The sequence below is a fragment of the Didymosphaeria variabile genome (genome assembly GCF_027946475.1).
Source record: "Didymosphaeria variabile strain IMI 356815 chromosome Unknown scaffold_7, whole genome shotgun sequence".
Lineage (NCBI taxonomy): Eukaryota > Fungi > Ascomycota > Dothideomycetes > Pleosporales > Didymosphaeriaceae > Didymosphaeria > Didymosphaeria variabile.
The window spans coordinates 470,053-489,221 of record NW_026611626.1 but is presented as its reverse complement, the minus strand read 5'-3'; the positions used below and the strand labels follow the sequence as shown (position 1 = coordinate 489,221).

Genomic DNA, 19,169 nt, shown 5'->3' with positions numbered 1-19,169 from the left:
GGGTTCATGGACGCTTCTGGTCCGCTGTGCAGAAACGTTACGACTTGTTGGCCAGCTTACGAGGCGGGACAGCCACTCAGGGCGCGCCAGCCGGCGGACCATCAATCGATGCGTGCTGTGTAACGTTGTAATTGTGCGCTTCGTGGCAGAAGTCGGCGAAGGGCGAAAGTTAGATGGCGCCCCCAGTGACCCAGGGCATATGCGGGTGACTGCTGCAGCCAGATTGCGCGCGCAATTGGGCGCCGTAACGAGCCTCAGCCGAGGCCGCGCGCTACGAGTAGACATGCCTGCCAGGAGTTGCCAACGGGCGCGAAGAGAATCTGCGGCGGGCGCTGCATTGACGTTGGGATATTTTGGTGGTTTGACAATGCGGGCAGACGTCCGGTGAGGCACGACCTCACACAGAACGTGGGCGGCGCGGTCGTGCCTTCTTCGAGCAGCCTCATGCTGACTGATGAGCCCGAAGAGGGAAGGCGCGATCTGCGATGTAAACAGTAGGGCTACGCGACCACCAACGAGCACTCTTCAACGGCTGACCGCCCATCTTACTGCGTGCATGGAAGGAAGCCGGCGTGATGCCCTCTATAACCGACCGTATGACAGCTTTTGCTCCTCAGCCGCCCACCGCTAATGCTTCGGCAGAAGAACGGCCCGCCAGCTTGCACGACGCGCTAGAAGCATTGGAGAGAGGTTTGCATGGCCTCGTGCAACTTGATCTGCTGCTAACCAGGGATACAGCTTCCAACACTCCCGCAAAGCAGCGATCAGTCAAGACCTCTAGCGTTGTCGATGTCGTTTGCCGTCAAGCCTTTGACGTGGGACTAGACCAAGACTCCCTCAGGACCGTGGTACAGATCGTGTCAGTCAAGACCGAGCTGGATCAGACAAGTGTTACCACACTCATCAAAAATCTCTATCCTGCTCAGCGCGTACCATCGGACGTCGTGATCACCATTGTGGGTGCTCTCGGACAAGGCAAAGGCAAGCCCACCCCTGGCTCTCAGAATGGCTTCGTCAAGTGGCTCATCACCGTCCACGAGATCATTGAGGATCCTAGCACTCTGTCGCGTCTGTACGGTGTGTTGTTCGGGCTACTCGATTCGATCAGCATCAGGTGGGCATCGGTCAAGTCCGAACTCTGCTCCAATTGCTAAGCTGATCAGAACATCCTTGTGTCATCTGCTCTCTTTGATAACGCTCCGAAAGCACGTGAAACCTTTCAGAATCGAGCAACTGTACGTGGACGCATGGCTCGTTGCGATCGTCTGTCCGCTGCGGCTACTGACATGATCTCAGACTGGAGCTCGCCCGTGGTCTTGGTAACGAGCCTGTTCTTCAAGGCCTTCTCCGCGTTTACAAGGATTACTACCCCGACATCATCCTCGGGAGTACGTCCGCCGGCCGAAACTCATTTCCCCCAGTAAGTCACGACTGCCGTGCTGTGTCACACTTGTATACAACCGCGCAATCGCTAAGTTAAAAGGCACCCGATGCCGAATGGCGAACAAGGATCCTGGCGATACAAGAGCGGGCTATTACAGAAGAAGACTCCGCTTTTGAGCAACGGAATGGCTTCAAGGTTGCGAGGAGAGGGCGAGCCAGAGTCAAGACTTCAGCTATACCAGACGTCCATACTTTCCATGCGAACGAGGCAAGTGACATAAACTTCGGGTGTCGAACTCCGCTTATGAGTGTAATAGACCTCAGTAACACTTGAGGGGATCGACAACGTGGAGGACTTTGTTGAGAAGCTGGAGAGGATCGAGGCCCCAGGGCAGATGGTCTCTTTCCTTACCGATCCACTTCTGCAGAAATACGTGGAGCTGAGTGACTCACCGATCATTGTGCAACGAATCCAACTATGGCTGTCGATGTGCCTCGAAGATCAATACAACGCAATCAAAGAGGGTGTGGTTGATATGCGGTACTTGTCCGACATACTCAATGGCTTGCTTAAGCATGCACAGTATACGAAGGTACGTCCGATATCGCTCGCGCACGCAGAGACGGCACTCACTACCATTAGAAACTATTACCGATTGTTCAGACATTTCTGAAAGAGTACCTGCTTATTTGGGACGGCCTGCAGAATGTTGACACGATTCTTAACCTACTATCCTATTCTCCAATACAGTCTTTCGCAGGCAAGTTGCGTCTATCTCCGCTCGATTTCGTACGACCTGACCCTTTATAGATGCACGTGTAACCTTCCTGCAGCCGCTCGAGCGTTCTCTCCTTGCTCACGATGTACAAGCATGCGAACGTCTTTTCGGATTCTACACCTCGCTTTTTCGACAATGGTCGAATCAGGCATCTCCGCAACCCTCTCGTTCCACTTCGTCCCTCGCACACTCTGATCAGCGCGCTCTATACGATCTTGCGGCACATGTTGCAACTCTCTCTCTATCGCTCCTTCTCTCACTGCCATCGAACTCCTCCATAAGCATCATTACATCTGCCATCCTGACTTTCTACGAACAGCTTTCAACCTCGTCGAAACCCCACCACATTCCCATCATCCTACCTCCGAATTCGCTTATATACCTCCTCACCCTGTCATCCAGCACAACAGAATTTGCCCGCATAACCGGCATCATCGCAAACTATAGACACGCATTCAGCGCCCACCCCGCTCCAGTACTGAAATACTATCCAGAGGAGACGACCAATTCCTTCAACACCGCCCTGCGCGATGTCTACAACCTGCTCTGGATGTCGCGCGCCCTCGACGTCGCCCCTCCGAAGTCGATGGGTCTATACTGCGACCCCGAGCTGCGCGACACTCTGCACGCTTACCTCACCGAGCTCGACCATGAGTACAGCATCCAGGCCGCGTTCAACATATCCAACAATCCGGTGCTCGCGTCAATGTCTCTGGCCGCCTGGCTTGCGCTTGAGAATGAAGAGATCGAGAAAGAAGGCTATGACCCTGACGCGATAACGCGACATGAGGGCCCCGTGAGCCAGCGCAAGCTGGAGATGTTACGAGCGAGCGGGGGCGTGGATGTCGAGTGGGACGCGTACAGAGTGCGCGTGCTGAAGTGGATGGAGGAGAGGGGATTGAAGGGTCCAAAGGATTTTATGTTTAGTGCTTCGAATCAGTTGAGGGTGAAGTTTCCCGAGCAGGCATGAAGATGATGATGGTGGTGGAGTTGCGGCGTGGAGAAGTTGCTTTCTACCAGTCTTGATGATGGAGATCACCATCGTAGTGCTAGAGATGGACGTCAGACTTGCTATATAAATACCCATATTTTCTTCCATCTAAGTTTTTCTACCACACTACAATCCTGCGCATGCAGACTAAAAGCGACCACCAATCTCTTCATGTCTTTCTTGTTGGTGTCCAAAATCTATGACGCCACAGATATGTTGCGCGCCTCCGGACTCTGACATCAAAAGGCAGACAAGGATAAGGCCATGTCCTTTCAAAACATATCTTATGATCATTGTCCCAGAGAGTAGCAATCTCCAGCATGGTCTTGGGGATGTCAGACTCGGCATATAAATACCCGCATTTCCCTCCCTCCGAGTGTTTCTTCCACACTACACTCCTGCGTATGCAGACTAAAGTTCCTACCACTTAATCATATGTCGTTTCGTTGGGGTTCAAAGGCTACAATCTCGACGATATGTTGGGGCGCCTCTGGGCTCTCGCACCAACAACCAAAATATGGCTGCTGTTTCCTCATGCGCTTTTTTGGTGTCCAAAATCTACGACGAAGCGCTCATGTTCGGCCGCCTCCGTCCTCTCGCACCAAAAGCAGGAAGGCGTATAACCATGTTTCTTCCAAGCAAGTTCTACCATGATTGTTCCAGCAAGCTACTTCCGTCGGACTCCAAACGCTCATCGAAGATCGCCATGTCCGCCGTGGAAGCTAGTACCAAACCCTCATGCGGCGCGATCAGCGTGCGGAACGTGTATAAAAAGGCCTTCGAGGCCTTCTCTTGCTCTTTACACTACTTCCGCTGGGCACTAAAAGTATCTACCCTGGGAGTTCATGGGGCGGCGGGTCTAAAAATAAGTACACTGGAAGCGCCTGAGGGGGTGGGTCCAGAAAAGAAAAAGAAGAGTTGCATGTCTCTGCTGGAGGTGGCGGTGTCTAAAGTTCCTAATCGCAGAGGCACATTGGGTGCGTCCTGGCGTCTCCCCGTCTTCCCAGGCAGGTTGTGGACGTCAAGTGACTGATAGCGTGATGAATTTTATCATCATAGACGCAATAGCTGAAGTCCGTCGTGTATAAATAGGGCTTGAAGGCCTTGTCTTCTTCTCTACACGGCTTTTGCTGGACAACAAAAGTATCTACCCTGGGAGTTCATGGGTGGCGGGTCTAAAATTTACGGCGATGCCCACATGTCTCTGCTGGAGGTGGTGGTGGCTAAAAAATGGTTTAACAACGGCAGATGAGCGGTGGCCTGGCGTCTGTTTGTTTCCACAGGCTCACTGCGGGCCTTTTGGTTATAGAAGGTGTCATAAAAATCAACATCGCTGACGTGATGGCCGACGTTCTGCGTGTATAAATAACGCTCTGAATCCTGGTATTCTTCTCTACGATTCCCTTGCCGGGGTCTAAAAGTATCTACCCTGGGAGTTCATGGGCAGCGGGTCTAAAACACAACAAGATTGGTCTCATGTCTCTGCTGGAGCTGTTTGGTCACTAAATTTCTCATCGCAAAAGGACATAGGCGGTGTTCTGGCATCTGTACATTTACACTGGCTCGTTGTGAATCTTAAGGGAGTGGAGAGCGTGATAAAGTTCACCATCATGGACACGATGGCTAAAGTCTCTCGTGATGGCTTTCGATGCGCCGGCGAGAAGCGGTATAAATACCCCGTTGAAACGCTTCTTATACCTTACATAACTTCTCTCCGCTGGAGGTCTCAAAGCTTGTGGACAAGGTACATGTGCTCCCTCTCTGGGTCCAACCTCTTGAGCATGTGGTCCATGTCCTCCTTGACTAAAACCTTCGACAAGAAGCCCATGTCCTCTCCTTGGGCAACGTTGGCCTCAAGTCAATGTCCTCTGAAGCTATGAACGGACTGCTCACAGGTGCCCGGTTCCTGGGTCAAGATTGCAAGCAGCTTCCGTGCCTTGACGGGGTGATGCTGGTGCACTTCATCGCTCAAGCCCGTGCCACTAAGGAGCTAGGCGTGTATAAATACTTGTACTTGCAGCGACGATGCTTTTCTTTACACTACACGCCGTCGGGTGTCTAAAAACTTCCGCCGCGCCGTCTTATGTGCTTGCCGGGACTAAAACCATTGCAGCAACACATCATGTGCTCTCGGTGAATCTGACTAAAAGCCGAAACACAAGGAACTATGTGTTCCGTTGGCTGGGACTAAAAAAGAATACATTCACATACATGGGCGTCGCGTGGGGGTGGAAAACGATACGAGCTTCCAGTTCTATGGCGCGTGCAACTTTCTAGTTCTCCTAGTCGTTTTGTACTTGATTCAAGAAAAGAAGGTGGGCAGCATCATCACTGCATGATGTCAACCTGTTCCTCAAAGTCTTGATGCAAAGGACTGGAAGTGTATAAAAAGCCCTTGTTGCTCCGCTTGTTCCACTTTCCACTCCACCTTCGGGTTCCTAAAAACAGCTCTTTGTGCACTTTTGTGTGCGTTTTGTGACTAAAAGCAGATGCACGAGAAGCTATGTGCTTTTGGGGATGACTAAAACTAAGAGGATAAGCACGAATGTGCTCTTCTTGGCTGTGCGCTACAAAGCCAAAAAAATGAATGGACTGTTGGCTTACGAAAAGTCTTGGTTCTAAAATATGCCTAGTGCAAAGGATAGTGTAGATCCTTAAGTCTTCGTCGCAGTCACGTTTCTGTCTTCTCAACTCCGAGACGGCGTTGGAAAGTATAACTTCCCCTCATCGGATATCTGCTCTACCACTCAGACCACTTCCCATACTCCACTAAAAGAAAAGAAGTGAGCCGCCATGTCTTGCTTGGACTGAGACTCTACACGAAGAGTTCCATGTGTTGCTCCTGGGGTGAACAAAAATTTTCTCGGGCACCCTTTCACGTGCTCCGCCTGTAGGTAGCTCCAAAACTGCACCACGCACTGTCATGAGCCGCGTTACTTGTCTCTTGAGTACTGTCAACCAGGCCGCCAGAGCCGCTGCGGTAATGATATGTCCATTAGAAAAGAACGATAATTCGCACGATGATCCTTCGATAGTCACGCACCAAAACCACCCACAGATCGGACCGGGACAGAGATATAAATACTCATTGAGATTTCTCGTCTTCAATTACACACTCATTAAACCCTCCTGTGCCTAAGAAGGAGCGTGAAGCATTCATGTGCTTCTGGGGGTGACTAAAAGTAATAAGCTGCTTTGCTTCGAGCCATGTGCTCTGACTAGAGGTGACCAAAACCATACATCAAACTCGCCATGGGCCTCTTGCTCCCTTGCGCCTGCATTATCTCGAAGTCATCCAGTCGCGTCGTGGGCAATCGAAGCAAACGAGGATGCTCTCTATTATCGATCTACATTCACAGATTAAAATCGTCATTCTCCCTTGGTGAGACGTTCGATTGTGTATGAATAGCACTCGTCAGTGTGCTTCTCCTATCACAAACAACACAACTTCAGTTTCTTCTCTGAAATCTTGTAGGACACCGAAGATGTATGGAGGGGACCAAAGGCGGCGACCTTACAAGCCTATGTGCTCCGCCTGTGGAGGCCAAAACACCGACCTCAAGCGTTCATGACCTGCGCCCTCGGTCACTTCTGCGCTTTCTTTCCAAGTCCTAGATCTTTGAGTGGCCAAGGTGCCTAAGCCATGATACTCATCATCACCAGAGTTAGTTGAAAGCGATGATTTACCCACTCGTTCACTAAGAAGCCGGAGAAGTATAAAATACCCTGGAAACGACGACTACACTACCGCACACACGTCACCTTTGGAGTGTTTAAAACTGAAACAGCCTCTCACCATGGGCTCGTGGCCAAGACTAAAAGCTAAACTGCCCGCGTTTTATGTTCTCTGTTCCAAATCCACGAAATGGTAATGGCGACCCATAAATGATCCGTTCGCTTGTCCGTCTGCGGATATTTACCCAACTTTATGAGCCTGCAGCCAATGTAGAACCATGATGATACTCGCCACTATCTTCCGAAACCGCAGCAAATTTTGCCTCTCGGAGCAAGAATTTGAGCTATAAATACCCCTCGAACTTCTTCTTTTGATTTTCTACGCACCACAGAGCATTGCTCGCTGCAATACGAACCATGAATACTTCATGTAGTTCTTGGTTCTAAAATTCATCCAGACTCCAAGGAATGTTTTCTCCCTGGAAGCAACCACAAACTCAATTCTCAAGATGTCATGGCTTGCTCTCTTGTCCTTGTTTGTTGTTTTGCCTAGTCTCCGCGTGCTCACTGTGGTGATTAAGTGTGAAACGACCATGCTCACCAGTGTCGTTCGATGGTACCGCCCGGCACCTATCCAAATTTGAACAGAGGCCGACCCAGAACTATAAATACCCACACAGCCAGCTCTTACTATTCCCCACACATCACTGGTCCTTCTGATTAAAATCTGATATCTAGGAACGTACGTGGTTGCTGGGTCTAAAAGCCGCATTCCGAAACGTTCATGTGCTTGCTGTGAGCTGTCTAAAAATGAACTTGCAATGGTGATATGTGCTTGGACTGCTCTGCATCTAAGTAGACTATAACATTGCTGTGCATCCCATCTCATGTCCTGGTGGGAGGCCCTTGAGCGAGTATAAATGGCTCTGCTCTATCAACAGTTCGACTTTTTACACACACCACGAGATCCGCTCATCAAAAGAATAACATTTTGCCTTTCATGTTTTTCTGGGTCTGAAAGCAATCGAAAATTCTGTCATGTGCCTGCTGTGAAGTATAAAAAGCAACTTCGGGAAACAAATGTTTGCGGCGGACGCTTGGAGTGTGTGTGGCTGTAACATTTCTTCCATCGATCTGGATGTTAGGGGACCCCAAGAAAGCTACGCGAGACCTGAGATGTACAACGTATACGCCTCGCCATCGCACCTTGTGCCTCACAAAGCACTGAGCTTTGCTCAGCTGAACCAGCTGAAAATACCTTTTATGGATATCATGTGACTAAAGTCAGAATGGAGTATGAACATGTCTCGCCGCGGGGTGGTTCAAAAAAGTGTGGCGCGGCTGCTCATGTGAGTGTTTTGGTGAGCGTGGAGTCCGCCTCGATGCAGTGTCAGTGGTGCATCTTATGGTTATCTATGGCAGGTGCTTAGAAGAGCATAAATACAACTATCAATAACAACTTATCTTCTTGCATTGTAGTGGGCATGTGCTCGCCAAAACCAACGATCAATATGAACTATGTAGCTCTTGAACTTCACAGTCCAGGGCTAGCTTCATTATGTCGTCGCCAGAATCGATGGTTCTGGGACTAAAAGTGCACAGGAGCAGGCCATGTGCTTGCTGTGAGGTGGTCAAAAAGCATCTTCCCTTTCCCCCATGTCCGCTTTGGAATGTGTGCAGCTTGCATCAAATATCACTCTTTCCTCCTCGCACGATACTGAGATGTACTCACTAAAACCTGAAACTCGCAATGTGAAGGCATTCTCAAAGCTAATAACGGCAACATGCATGGGCTTGTTGCGAGGCCGTCGTAAAGACAAAATTCGCCATACTATGTCGGCGTGCCCTTGTAAGGTTCTAAACATTTATACACTCGTTACGCAGTAGTCTCGCTCTCGTCCGATGAGATAATGCAAGGGGCAGCAATCCCCTTCATTATGCCTCCCTTTGTTCACACAGTACGCAAGAGTGCTCACTAAGAGCTGCAAGCTTGTGTTGTGATTAAGTTCTCAAACAAAAATTCTCTGGAGCTATTTCCGTGTGCCTGTGTTAGGCTCTGAGTACATATACGATATTGAACAATTCATCTCGAGGCTGTTTGAAGCCGACACTAAGAGACATAAATACCGCTCCCTCTCCCCTGCTCCCTCTTCTTCACACAACACTCAAAAGTGCTCACTAAAAGACACAAACTCGCAATGTCTATGGGTTTCTCAAGAAGCACGATATGCATACAACATGCTTGTTATGAGGGGGTCACAAAGGCAATACTACTATGTCGGATGTTTGCGTGCCGTTGTGAGGCTCAGAGTATATGCACTCTGTTGAACTCTTTATGCCGAAGTTGACCAAAGCCGACACTAAGAAACATAAATACCCCTCCGTCTTCCTTCATACTCTTCACACACCGCTGGGCTTCTGTCTCAAACCGCATACATACAAACACCGCTGGGCTTCTGTCTCAAACCGCATACATACAAACACATGTGGTTGTTGGGTCTAACAACAAGCCACGGGAATGGAATTTCCTTGCTGCGAGGTCGACCAAAAAGACGTCCACCGCATGTGGTTCTTGGTTCTAAAAACGCTTTGCAAGACATGCTCTGTGCCTTTCCGAGTCTGTCCGAATCGATGAGCGACATGAGTAATGTCTGCGTTGGAAGCCGCGAAATCTACACAGCTTTACCACAATGCTGCTATGTGTCACAGTATGACCCTCGTTCTCTCGACGACGGGGATCCCAGTGTATCGCCGTGAGCCACATCATGCAAGTCGACACCTGCAACACAGAAATGCCGCAAAATAGTCACCGTGTCCAATCATTCAAGATCATCTCCGTCATTGCAACGACCTCACCAGTCATGCGGTAGAGAAAGGGCATATAACCCCCCTCTTCCTACCGAAGAATTTGCTTCTTCACGCTACAGCCTACTAGGCCTTGCTAAGAAAATCCCTACGTATTTTTGGCCATGTGTGGTCCTCGGGTCCAAAAACTTTCTACGGGAGGTATTGAGTGCCTGGTACGAGGGAGACTAAAACACCAACACCAACACCACATGTTTGTAGTGGGAGCCCGATAATCACATGACTTCACCCAAAGGCCGCGGTGTGAAATGGTCAGCATCACTGATCAGCAACATCATCATTTCTGCGCAATGATGAGATTTCTAAGCGTTCAGTGGTAAAAGGTATATAAGCCCCAAATGCTGCGGTACAGATTTTTTTCTTCACAGTACAATCTACCTCACCTGGCCCTAAACGAAGAGACGTTCATGCGATGCGGTGCCTGGGTCTAAAAGCGCTCTACAACTGGTGTGATGTGCTGGTGCGAGGACGACCAAAATCACCTCCACCAACACCATGTCTGCGTTGGAAGCCTCGAATATAACACGTATTTTAACCACCCCTAGTTTCATATCGTAGTTTGAGATGCTCAGAATCACCATCATTCATCTTCATCATCTCCACAATTGTAGCGGCCTTACCAGTTATGCTGTGGGAGGAGGTATATAAACCCCTCTTCCCACGGTACAATCTTTCTTCTTCACACTACAACTCCCATGGTTGGGAACCAAATTTTAAGAACTGGAGGCCGATGTGGTCCTCGGGACAAAAGCCTGGAAGCCTACAGACGATGGAGCGGTTGATTGGTGTTGCGGTAGTTCATGGCTGACCACAATGTTGAACGTCTATCATTTTGTCCTGATTACCATCACTGACTGTTGGAAGTCATCATCTCCGCGCAATGACGAGCTTTCCAAGCGTGTAGTAGGGAAAGGTATATAAACCCCTCTTCCCACCGTACGATCTTTCTTCTCTACACTACACCTCCCAGAGATGGGAACTAAAAGCGTGTCTACGACCGAAATATGTGGTCCTTGGAACCAAACCCCACTATACATCAATTATGGGACGCTTCTTTGGCGTTGCTATAATTCACGACTGCATGCGGTGTGAAGAAATTCTGATATGGCCACAGTACGACTGCGTGACGATGGCGTTCAGCATGGTTAGCATCACCATTGTTCAACGTCATCGTCTCTGCGTGACGATGGCGTTCAGCATGGTTAGCATCACCATTGTTCAACGTCATCGTCTCCGCGTTCGTAGAGACCTTATGTGGGGGAGAGAGGTATATAAACCTCCCCTCCCCACAGAAATGCTTTAATTCTTCACACTACAGTTCGTGGAGCCTTGCTCTACAATCAATACGCCCATTAACGCATGTAGTGCTTGAGTCTACAACCAACGATATGAACAAGCTATGGGAGGGACGCTCGGTGCGATGACAGCTCTCTATGCTTGTGCCCTGGAGGCACCATTTTGGCGAAACCCTCACTACGTGATGACAATGTCCAGCGTCAATCAGTGGGAATGGTTAGCATCGCCATTATTCAACATCATATCCTCTGATTAGTTACTATTATCGTTTGCGAAAAGAATGCCCCCACCCGACTATGGTACAGATGCCCAACCTTTATTAATTGTATGATATATTCACTCTATTACTGGCTAGATCTTGTTGAATGCTAGCTAGATCTTATTGAATAGCTAGATCTAGTTGTGGTAGACGTTAAATTAGGGCACCAAGCTATTAAAATAGGAGTACCAACCCATTTTAACTGATAGTTGAGTAGATATATACCATAGGTAATCAAAATAGGGAGCTGTACCATGGTAGGGTGGTGGCATTCTTTTCGCAAAGCACCGATAAGCGCACCATAAAGAAAGGTATATAAACCCCCTTCCCACAGTACAATCTTTCTTCTTCACACTACAAGTCACTGAGCATTGCTCTAAAAGCATCTAACACAACCTCCATGCGGTGCTAGGGTCTAAAAATCCAACAAGCCTGGCCAATGGGACTTTCGGAGCGTTGGCAGCTCTCTATGCTTATGACCTGAGGAGAAGGTTTTGGTGGAACTCGTACTGCGTGGTGATGATTTTCAACATCTTCAGTGTGGGATAGTCACCGCCACTAAGCGTTAAAAATCATCATATAAGTCGTGGTGTCTTAGTAAGCTTGCAGTACAGAAAGGGTATATAAACCCCTCTTCCCACGGTATATTCTTTCTTCTTCACACTACAGGTCACTGAGCACTGCTCCAAAAACAGAAGGTACGCCACCCATGTGGTGCTTGGGTCTAAAATCGTGGTGGCTACATGACATAGGACGCTCGGAGCGTTAGCAGCTTTCCATGTTTGTGCTTTAAAGGGATCGTTTTGGCGGAGTCCTTATTGCGTGATGATGCTGGTCACCATCTCTCACCATCTCTCACCTTCTCCCACCGCGAGGGCAGGGGAGAGCCTACGGATTGTCCAAATACCGTAGCCTATCCGGATTATCCACGAATTACCCTTGTACTCAACATCACATCCCGTCGAACGGGAGGGAGGATTCGCAGCCCAACGCTGTCTGCGATCGTCGCCGTTGATGCCCGGCTGCAATCAACAGCTGTAGATCGTGCTGTTTCGGGAAGTTCTGCGTGTACAGACATTGGTCGCGCAGCAAGAATAGCCCAGTGCTGCATTCCCACGTCGAGATAGCACAGCACACAGCACACCTTTCTCCACCCACAACCCAGCTCCGTACACCGTTGAAAACATTCAATCATCCCTATTTGCATTACACACTTCACATGAACCCCACACACATAACCATGCCCAATAGCTACAATAAAATAACACCACTAATGCACACCCGCCAGCATATAATTTAGCTTAATTAACCCCAATAGCCTGCGGCATCCAAAACACCATCTTCGGATCCCAAGCACTCTTCAACCCCTCCAACCTCCCATACACCTCACTCCCATAGTACAGCTCATGCGCCTCCTCCGCAGTATAACTCGGATCCACATAGTTCAAGTACGCCCCAAAATGCGTTTCCGGCTGCGCCTCGATAATAACATCGTTGATACCATTAATATACTCCAGCGTCGTAGGCATCGTCCCGTAGTTTTGAAACACCCACAGACTGTCGCGATCGTTGTACGCCGCGAAGGAGGTGTCTTTGGTGTTGATTGCGGAGCCGGGGCCGCCGTACAGGTTTATGATTACGAAGTAGGCGTATGGCGCGGGGGTGCTTATGTAGTCCCAGAATGCGTTCAATGTGGTTTCGGTGAGGCCGCCGGAGGATTCGGGGACGGTGAGGGATTTGGCGAAGAAGGTGTCGTGTTCGTCGTAGCCGGTTAGGGGCTCGGCGATGGTGGTCTTGTCGGACATGAGGATTAGGTAGGGGATCCAGGCGTATTCTTGGACGACGATTTTGGTGGGTAGGGCGGTGCCGCGGAGGAATTCGGGGAGGATGGTGCCTGGGGTCGTTAGTAAGACTCGGATAAGGTGGAAGTTTGAGGGGGGCATTGTGATTGTGCGAGTTGGAAATGTGATTTAGGGGGTTGTATTGTGGCTGTGGGAATCGGTTGTAGGGGCTGGGCACGTGATTGACGGGTATGAAATGTGACTGCGGGAGTTGCGATGTGATTGCGGGAGTGGCTGTGATGCAGACATAATTTTCGGCAGGAAATATTGACTTACTGTTGAACTCCTTATCAGTGCCGAAGAAAGTACCGCCCAAGTTGTAAGTAGCGTTGCCATCCAGATAGATACCGTACGAAATACGGTTATCCACAACGGAAGCATTCAGCGAGAACGTCTGAATATGCAAGAAAGTATCTGTGAACGCCTTCTTGTCCTTGAACAGAGTGTCGCCCCACTGGAACTGGAAGTAGGTGAGAACCTCGGGAGCAGCTTCAGTGCGGAGGTAGAAGTAAGTGACGACACCGAAGGATTCAGCGGCGCCACGGAGAGCCCAGAAAAGATCCGTGTTCTCGGTTGCAGTCGCGTGGAGCAACTTTCCGTCGGCAGTGACTACATCGAGGCCGACGATGTGGTCGAGAGCGATACCCCAGTTACGGGATGTATGGCCGTAACCACCGTGGGTGAAGTGGCCACCGATTCCAACGCCAGGGCAGGTACCGTGAGAGATTGCTCGCTTGCCTTGGTCGTAGACGCCCTGGGCGAGGTTACCAAGACGGACACCACCGCCAACCTTGGCGATGTTGGTGGTGTTGTCCAGGACAATGCTGTTGAGGGGCTGGAGGTCGATTACTGTATACTGTCAATATTTCGAACTTACGTACATGCTTGGAACTTACCCATCGAGCCGTTCTTGCCACCACTGCTGAAGCTGGCGTAGGAGTGACCTCCCGACTTGGCCTGGACCTTGAGGCCACACTGAGATGCGCAGATGACCGCATCCTGAACATGCTTGTTAGTCTCCGGAAGCACAATTGCAGCCGGTTTGTACTGAAGACGCAAGTTGAAGGGCTCGGCAAGTTCGTCGTAATCAGCATCGCCGGGGTAGCTAGCCGGAATTTTCTTTCCCTTCAAGCAGGCATCAGCAGCCTTGTTGGGAGCGGCGGCGGCATGGCCCGCTGCCAGCAACCCTGCAGTGAGGGTGCAGAGGAACTTCATATTAGCTAAAATAGAAGATCCTTGATGTGATGTCGTGCTTGTTCGAGGAGTCCCTAACGAGTGTCGACTTGAAGGGAGACTCGGCAAGTGAAGAGCAAGACGGCAATGGGCGGGACGAATGATTTATACGCTGAGGATGCCTGACCGTTGTACCTGCTGCTCAGGTTCAGCAATGGCGGAGGCGAATCCCTGCATCCTTCTAAGCCGAATTGGAGGATCATGGTGGGTGAACGAACGGCAGGGGTGGCGTCGCCCCCACTTGCTGATTGGGCGTCCATGGGCTACCAAGATAGAGGTGCGTGAGCGTAATTTGAGCCTACGAAGGGTCGAGCGTAGATGGATTCTACCCTAGCTAAACGACGTGAATGAGGCTACTGCCAACAGTGCGTCTACACTCGCGCGAAATCCTAGGGAAGAGCATGCATGAGAGACATGCTGTCGGGCTTTCCGACGTGTACATATCATGGGGTAACACAGCGTATTTAACATGATATACACAGTCTGCAGTGAAGCGGCGCAGAGGGTCTTCTGAGCGCTGACGCCGTCAGTATGCATGAGCTGGGGACAGAGTCGACCCTGCATCTGCAGGCTTACATCAACCTTCGCCATGTGGAGGACAAGCGTATTCACAGTCTCAGTGAACGCCCAATCCTACTCTTACACGGCACCTCCCCCCGCAAGTGATGGCGCGCATTGCCCGCGAACAAATCATGTGCCTACCCGACCCCTACGCACGCAGCTCCATGCATTCGTGGCTTCGCCCACGTGCCGCAAATAAGCCTCCTATACCGGGGACCTGGATAGCACACCATGTCATTGGCTGACGCAGGTACGCATTGCACCCTGGCCAATATCACGCCTGACGATGATTGCAGGCGTCGTCTCGCTGTACCACCCCCGGATGTGCTTTTCGCGATATCGTCCCGGGCATAATGTGAAATTGCATATGTATCATGCACTCCAAGGTGGGACAGATTGCGGATGCAGCGGAGATAATCCGTGGTATCTCTTCGTCCTCGATGCGCTGTCGTGCGGCGGGCGAGGAAGAGGGAGGGAGTGTGGACGCCCAAGCGACCCGTTTCTCCACGCCCCGCCGTTTCCAAGCCACTCCGGTCGCTGCCGGAAGCGCATCCACGAACCTTCTCCACGCCACCTGAGCCCTAATGTAACGACGCTCTCTCCAGCCTAGTCGAACGTGACCATCTTCTCGAAGAGACACAGTCTCAGCTCCCACGCTGCGCGCTAGGGTGTTCCCACGGGCGCGGACGCGAACAAGGTCACTTGCTAATTCGGGCCACCCGGCAAAACCGCCGCCCGAGCCTCAGGCCCAGCTCAGGCCTTTGACGACTTCAGGCCCCAGGATGACGCCGCAGAAGGCTGTGGTGCTCGGGCCGCCCACCCTATACATGTTTTGAGTATACCGATGTTGCTGCGGGTGGCGTCGAGGCTCGGCGATATGCCTCTTCGAGAAGGTTTCGTGTAACTGCAGGGCACGTCTTCGTCGTAGCATTCGCTTCGCTTGAGGATTTACGTTGCAATAAGAGGATCGCGAAGGAAGAAGCGGAGAAGCTGCCGAGGAAGAACTCGTATCATTGTTCGCTTTAACGCTACATGGACATCGCACATGCAGCAGTATTATACATTCAGTCCACATTCTGTCAAAACACTGCGACATCGGGCGTAGTGGCGCCTAGATGCTTCGTATGTGCGCTAACATTACCTCTTCCAAGACATTGCCTTCCGAACCTCCATCGCCGCTTCGATAAGATGCAAGCCATGGTTGCAACACCACGTCGCCGACTTCTCAAGGCTGCATGAACCCGTCGCCGGCATCGCGCTGGTATTCCGTCTCCACAGAAAAGCTACCCTCGAGGGCTTCGTACTGTCTCAAAGCTTGTACGCCGTGCACTTGATAGCCCCGAGCAGGGCTCAATGTCGTAGTTTTGCCTTGAGCAGCACGTTTAGCATTTGAAGGGTAATAGCCACCATTGCCAATACACTTGGAGGAATCCTTCCACTGCGCATTGGCAGCAGCTTTCCAGATGGCCGCCGCGTTCACCGTCATCTCCGCTGTGTAGTAGAGGCGGCAGTTCGCTTCCTCATACTTGAACTGGAGCGCAATACCCGATTCATCACCCAGGCGCACGGCGTCACGGACATTAATGCCGTCGGCATAGGAGCGGCCCACCGCTTTGCCAACGTCGTACTCTTTCAGTGCAGAAGTTCGGAGCGTGTTATTGAGCTGCTTGGCCTGCGCCGCGTACGTCTGGATGAAACCCCATTGGAAGATGTTGGCGCCTTTGACGCCGCCGACGGCCTGGATCTTGTTCGCGTTGCTTCGACCGCCCATTGCAATGGTCTTCACACCACCTTGTTGGGTCATCAACTCCGCAAAGATAGAACAAGTCGACGCACAGTATCCGTCGGTGACAAGGACAATATCCTCTGGCTTCCATCGAGTAAGGTTGGAAAAGCCCGTGACGTTGATGCCAGCCTGATAAGGGATGTAGATGTCAGTGAGATTCCAACGAGAGAGCGCCGTGTAATATTCTGTTCCTGTCAGCGGTGAGAAGCAGATACACGCAAAAAATCACGTACGTCCGTTCACTGAGATCGGTCCAACTTTCTGTGACCACGACTCGAAAGGCTTCCCATCAACGGTCGTGTCCGTATGGTAGTCGAAGTAACTAGACTGTACAGCTCTCAAAGTACTGTTCCTCAGCCCAGCTTCTCGAGGGTATTGAGAGGCTACTCCACTGAAAGCCTGGCCAACGAGATCGACAGCTTCATTATAGCGGAAGCGGTTGGCACCGTACGGATCCAATGCTGGGAATAACTGCTTGAACAGATCGCTAGTAAGTGGTCAGTACCAATGATCCGTTCTCAGCATGGCAAACTCACTATCCCTGCAGGATCGTGCCGCCTCCATTCGCCTGCACGTCAATAACAAGTTTGGTCTTTCCTTCACTCCATGCCTTCTCCAAGAACTTCTGTGAAGCAGCCTGGAAAGGGGCTTCAGCAAATGAAGAGCTAATAAAGCTCGGCACTTGGAGTACCGCCACATCCTCGTATCCAGTCCCGTCGATATAGAAACCATTGATGAGGTTGGAGGGACCGGCTACGACCGGCGCCGGATAACCAGGTGGCGCTATGGCTTGGGTTGATGGAATGGTGTCTCGAGAGACCGGAGTGATCAAGTTAGGGCGAACAGATGGGACGGTTGAGCCTTCGTCATAAATGATTTTCCTCCTCAGATCCTCGCCCGAGGTGACGTTTGCGAAGCTGAGTAATGTTCGGGCAGTGTTCGCAATGGTAAGGGTTGTGCCGTTGGCAAATTCGAGGGTAGTGTTCGCTCCAGGCGGCGCAAAACGACCGCGGCCTCCACCAGAGAATCCTCCCGTGCCAGATCCGGCAGACTGCAGACTAATTTGCGCAAGATTGTAAAACAAGTTGTTGTACAGAGCATCGCGGTCCTGGAGAGAACCTTGTTGGCTCAGCTCCTCCAAAAATTCGGGGGGCCGCGCGGTCGTCAATCTTAACGATAGCCGATGGTGTATAAGAGATGTTCTTGAATTGCAAGCCCAGAACATCAGAGTAGGCAAACACAGCGGGGAGCTTGCTACCGTCCTCAGATACGGAAACCAATGGAAGAGGGCGGCTGAAGGTGAAAATCTGTCCGACGACATCTAGGATGTAGGCGAAATGACCATCGTGAGCAGCTCCCACCAACTTATACAGCTCCCAGCCGAAGCCGTATTCACTCGCAATAGACCCGTCGTCGACGCGAGCAGATATATCATCCAGTCCGGCGAGAAGGTCGACAGGCGGCTGGACCTTCTCGACGTACTCAGTGGGTGGATCTTTGAGCACGTCAAGTGTGCTTTGCCAGTTGAAAAAGAGCGGAAGGTCGAAAAGAATAGCTTTTGCCGACGTAACGTTAAGCGGCATGCTGAACAAACAGTCGTAGGCAATGTCTGCAGGGACTGCCGTGGGCTTCGGGCCATTCTTATCGTAGTCGTACAAGATGACTGAAACTTTGGCACACGGTGGAAGTGAAGCGGTGGGTGTTCCTTGCCGGCGATTGAGGCTATCAACGGGCGCCACAGGGGAGGAAGCTGCGAGCGCGGTCAGGCCCAAAAGGGCAACCGTGATTCGGGGCCACATAGCGGATGTGGCACTTGTTGACGGCTGTCAAGCACGCAACAGGACAACGAGAAACGAGTGTAGGTAGTGATCGAAGGGATATCGTAAAGAGCGAGGATAACGAACGATGATGAACGGAAGTTGGGTCTGAAGTGAGTGTCGCCGAGGAGTAATTTACTCGACAAGAAGAGGTCCAAGTGAAGAGGATGGTGCGGTGGCCTGCAATCACATGCGCAAACGGAGAGCACGTCCCAATCGTATGGACTGTCGTTCAGCAGAGCAACGCCTCAATTGGCGATGGCACAAGCAGTAGGGTACCTACCAGCCGCAATCGACCACGCTGAGGGACTGCCTCTTTATGGCAATGGGAAAGACGAGTTTGGAGCTGGGCAACGGCTCTAGTGACGGCCGCCAAACGGTCCACAACCGTACAGATACATTGATAAGGTGCCGGTACCTGCATAATTTCGGGTAGCCGTATTCGAGCAACAGCAGCCTGTAGGCAGTTCACCCGACAACGAGCACGCGTGGACAGGACGCTAATCGCTGCAGGAACAGCGTGGTCATCAAGATGTGCATGCAAGACATTACCAACGAGGTTCCAATAGGCGGGTACAATGTCCAAGAGGTACAGCGGAAGAGCTGTAGCTTGTACGACGTTAGATACGGGTAACGCAGCTGCGCAGTCGTGGTGTCACGCATCCCGTGGCTCGTGCAGGACT

General features: G+C 51.1%; 3 protein-coding genes across 3 annotated transcripts; 1 reads left to right on the top strand and 2 right to left on the bottom strand.

Annotated features, from left to right (window-relative positions):
* Positions 1–596: 596 nt before the first annotated feature.
* VTC2_2 (Phosphate metabolism transcription protein) lies at positions 597–3,132 on the top strand (the record flags this gene model as incomplete). The annotated part of the gene is made up of 8 exons (XM_056218042.1): positions 597–690; positions 739–1,114; positions 1,164–1,235; positions 1,297–1,420; positions 1,484–1,655; positions 1,708–1,976; positions 2,027–2,173; positions 2,218–3,132. The coding sequence occupies 8 exons, from the start codon at positions 597–599 to the stop codon at positions 3,130–3,132; spliced, it is 2,169 nt and encodes a 722-aa protein (XP_056067307.1).
* A 9,417-nt stretch (positions 3,133–12,549) lies between these two features.
* On the bottom strand, positions 12,550–14,304 carry N0V89_009290 (uncharacterized protein; the record flags this gene model as incomplete). Its single annotated transcript, XM_056218041.1, has 3 exons — positions 12,550–13,142; positions 13,366–13,938; positions 13,986–14,304. The coding sequence occupies 3 exons, from the start codon at positions 14,302–14,304 to the stop codon at positions 12,550–12,552; spliced, it is 1,485 nt and encodes a 494-aa protein (XP_056067306.1).
* Positions 14,305–16,108: 1,804 nt separating this feature from the next.
* Positions 16,109–18,252, bottom strand: N0V89_009289 (uncharacterized protein; the record flags this gene model as incomplete). The annotated part of the gene is made up of 4 exons (XM_056218040.1): positions 16,109–16,854; positions 16,903–17,156; positions 17,293–17,838; positions 17,909–18,252. 4 exons carry the CDS (start codon positions 18,250–18,252, stop codon positions 16,109–16,111), a joined length of 1,890 nt encoding a protein of 629 aa, XP_056067305.1.
* Positions 18,253–19,169: the final 917 nt, after the last annotated feature.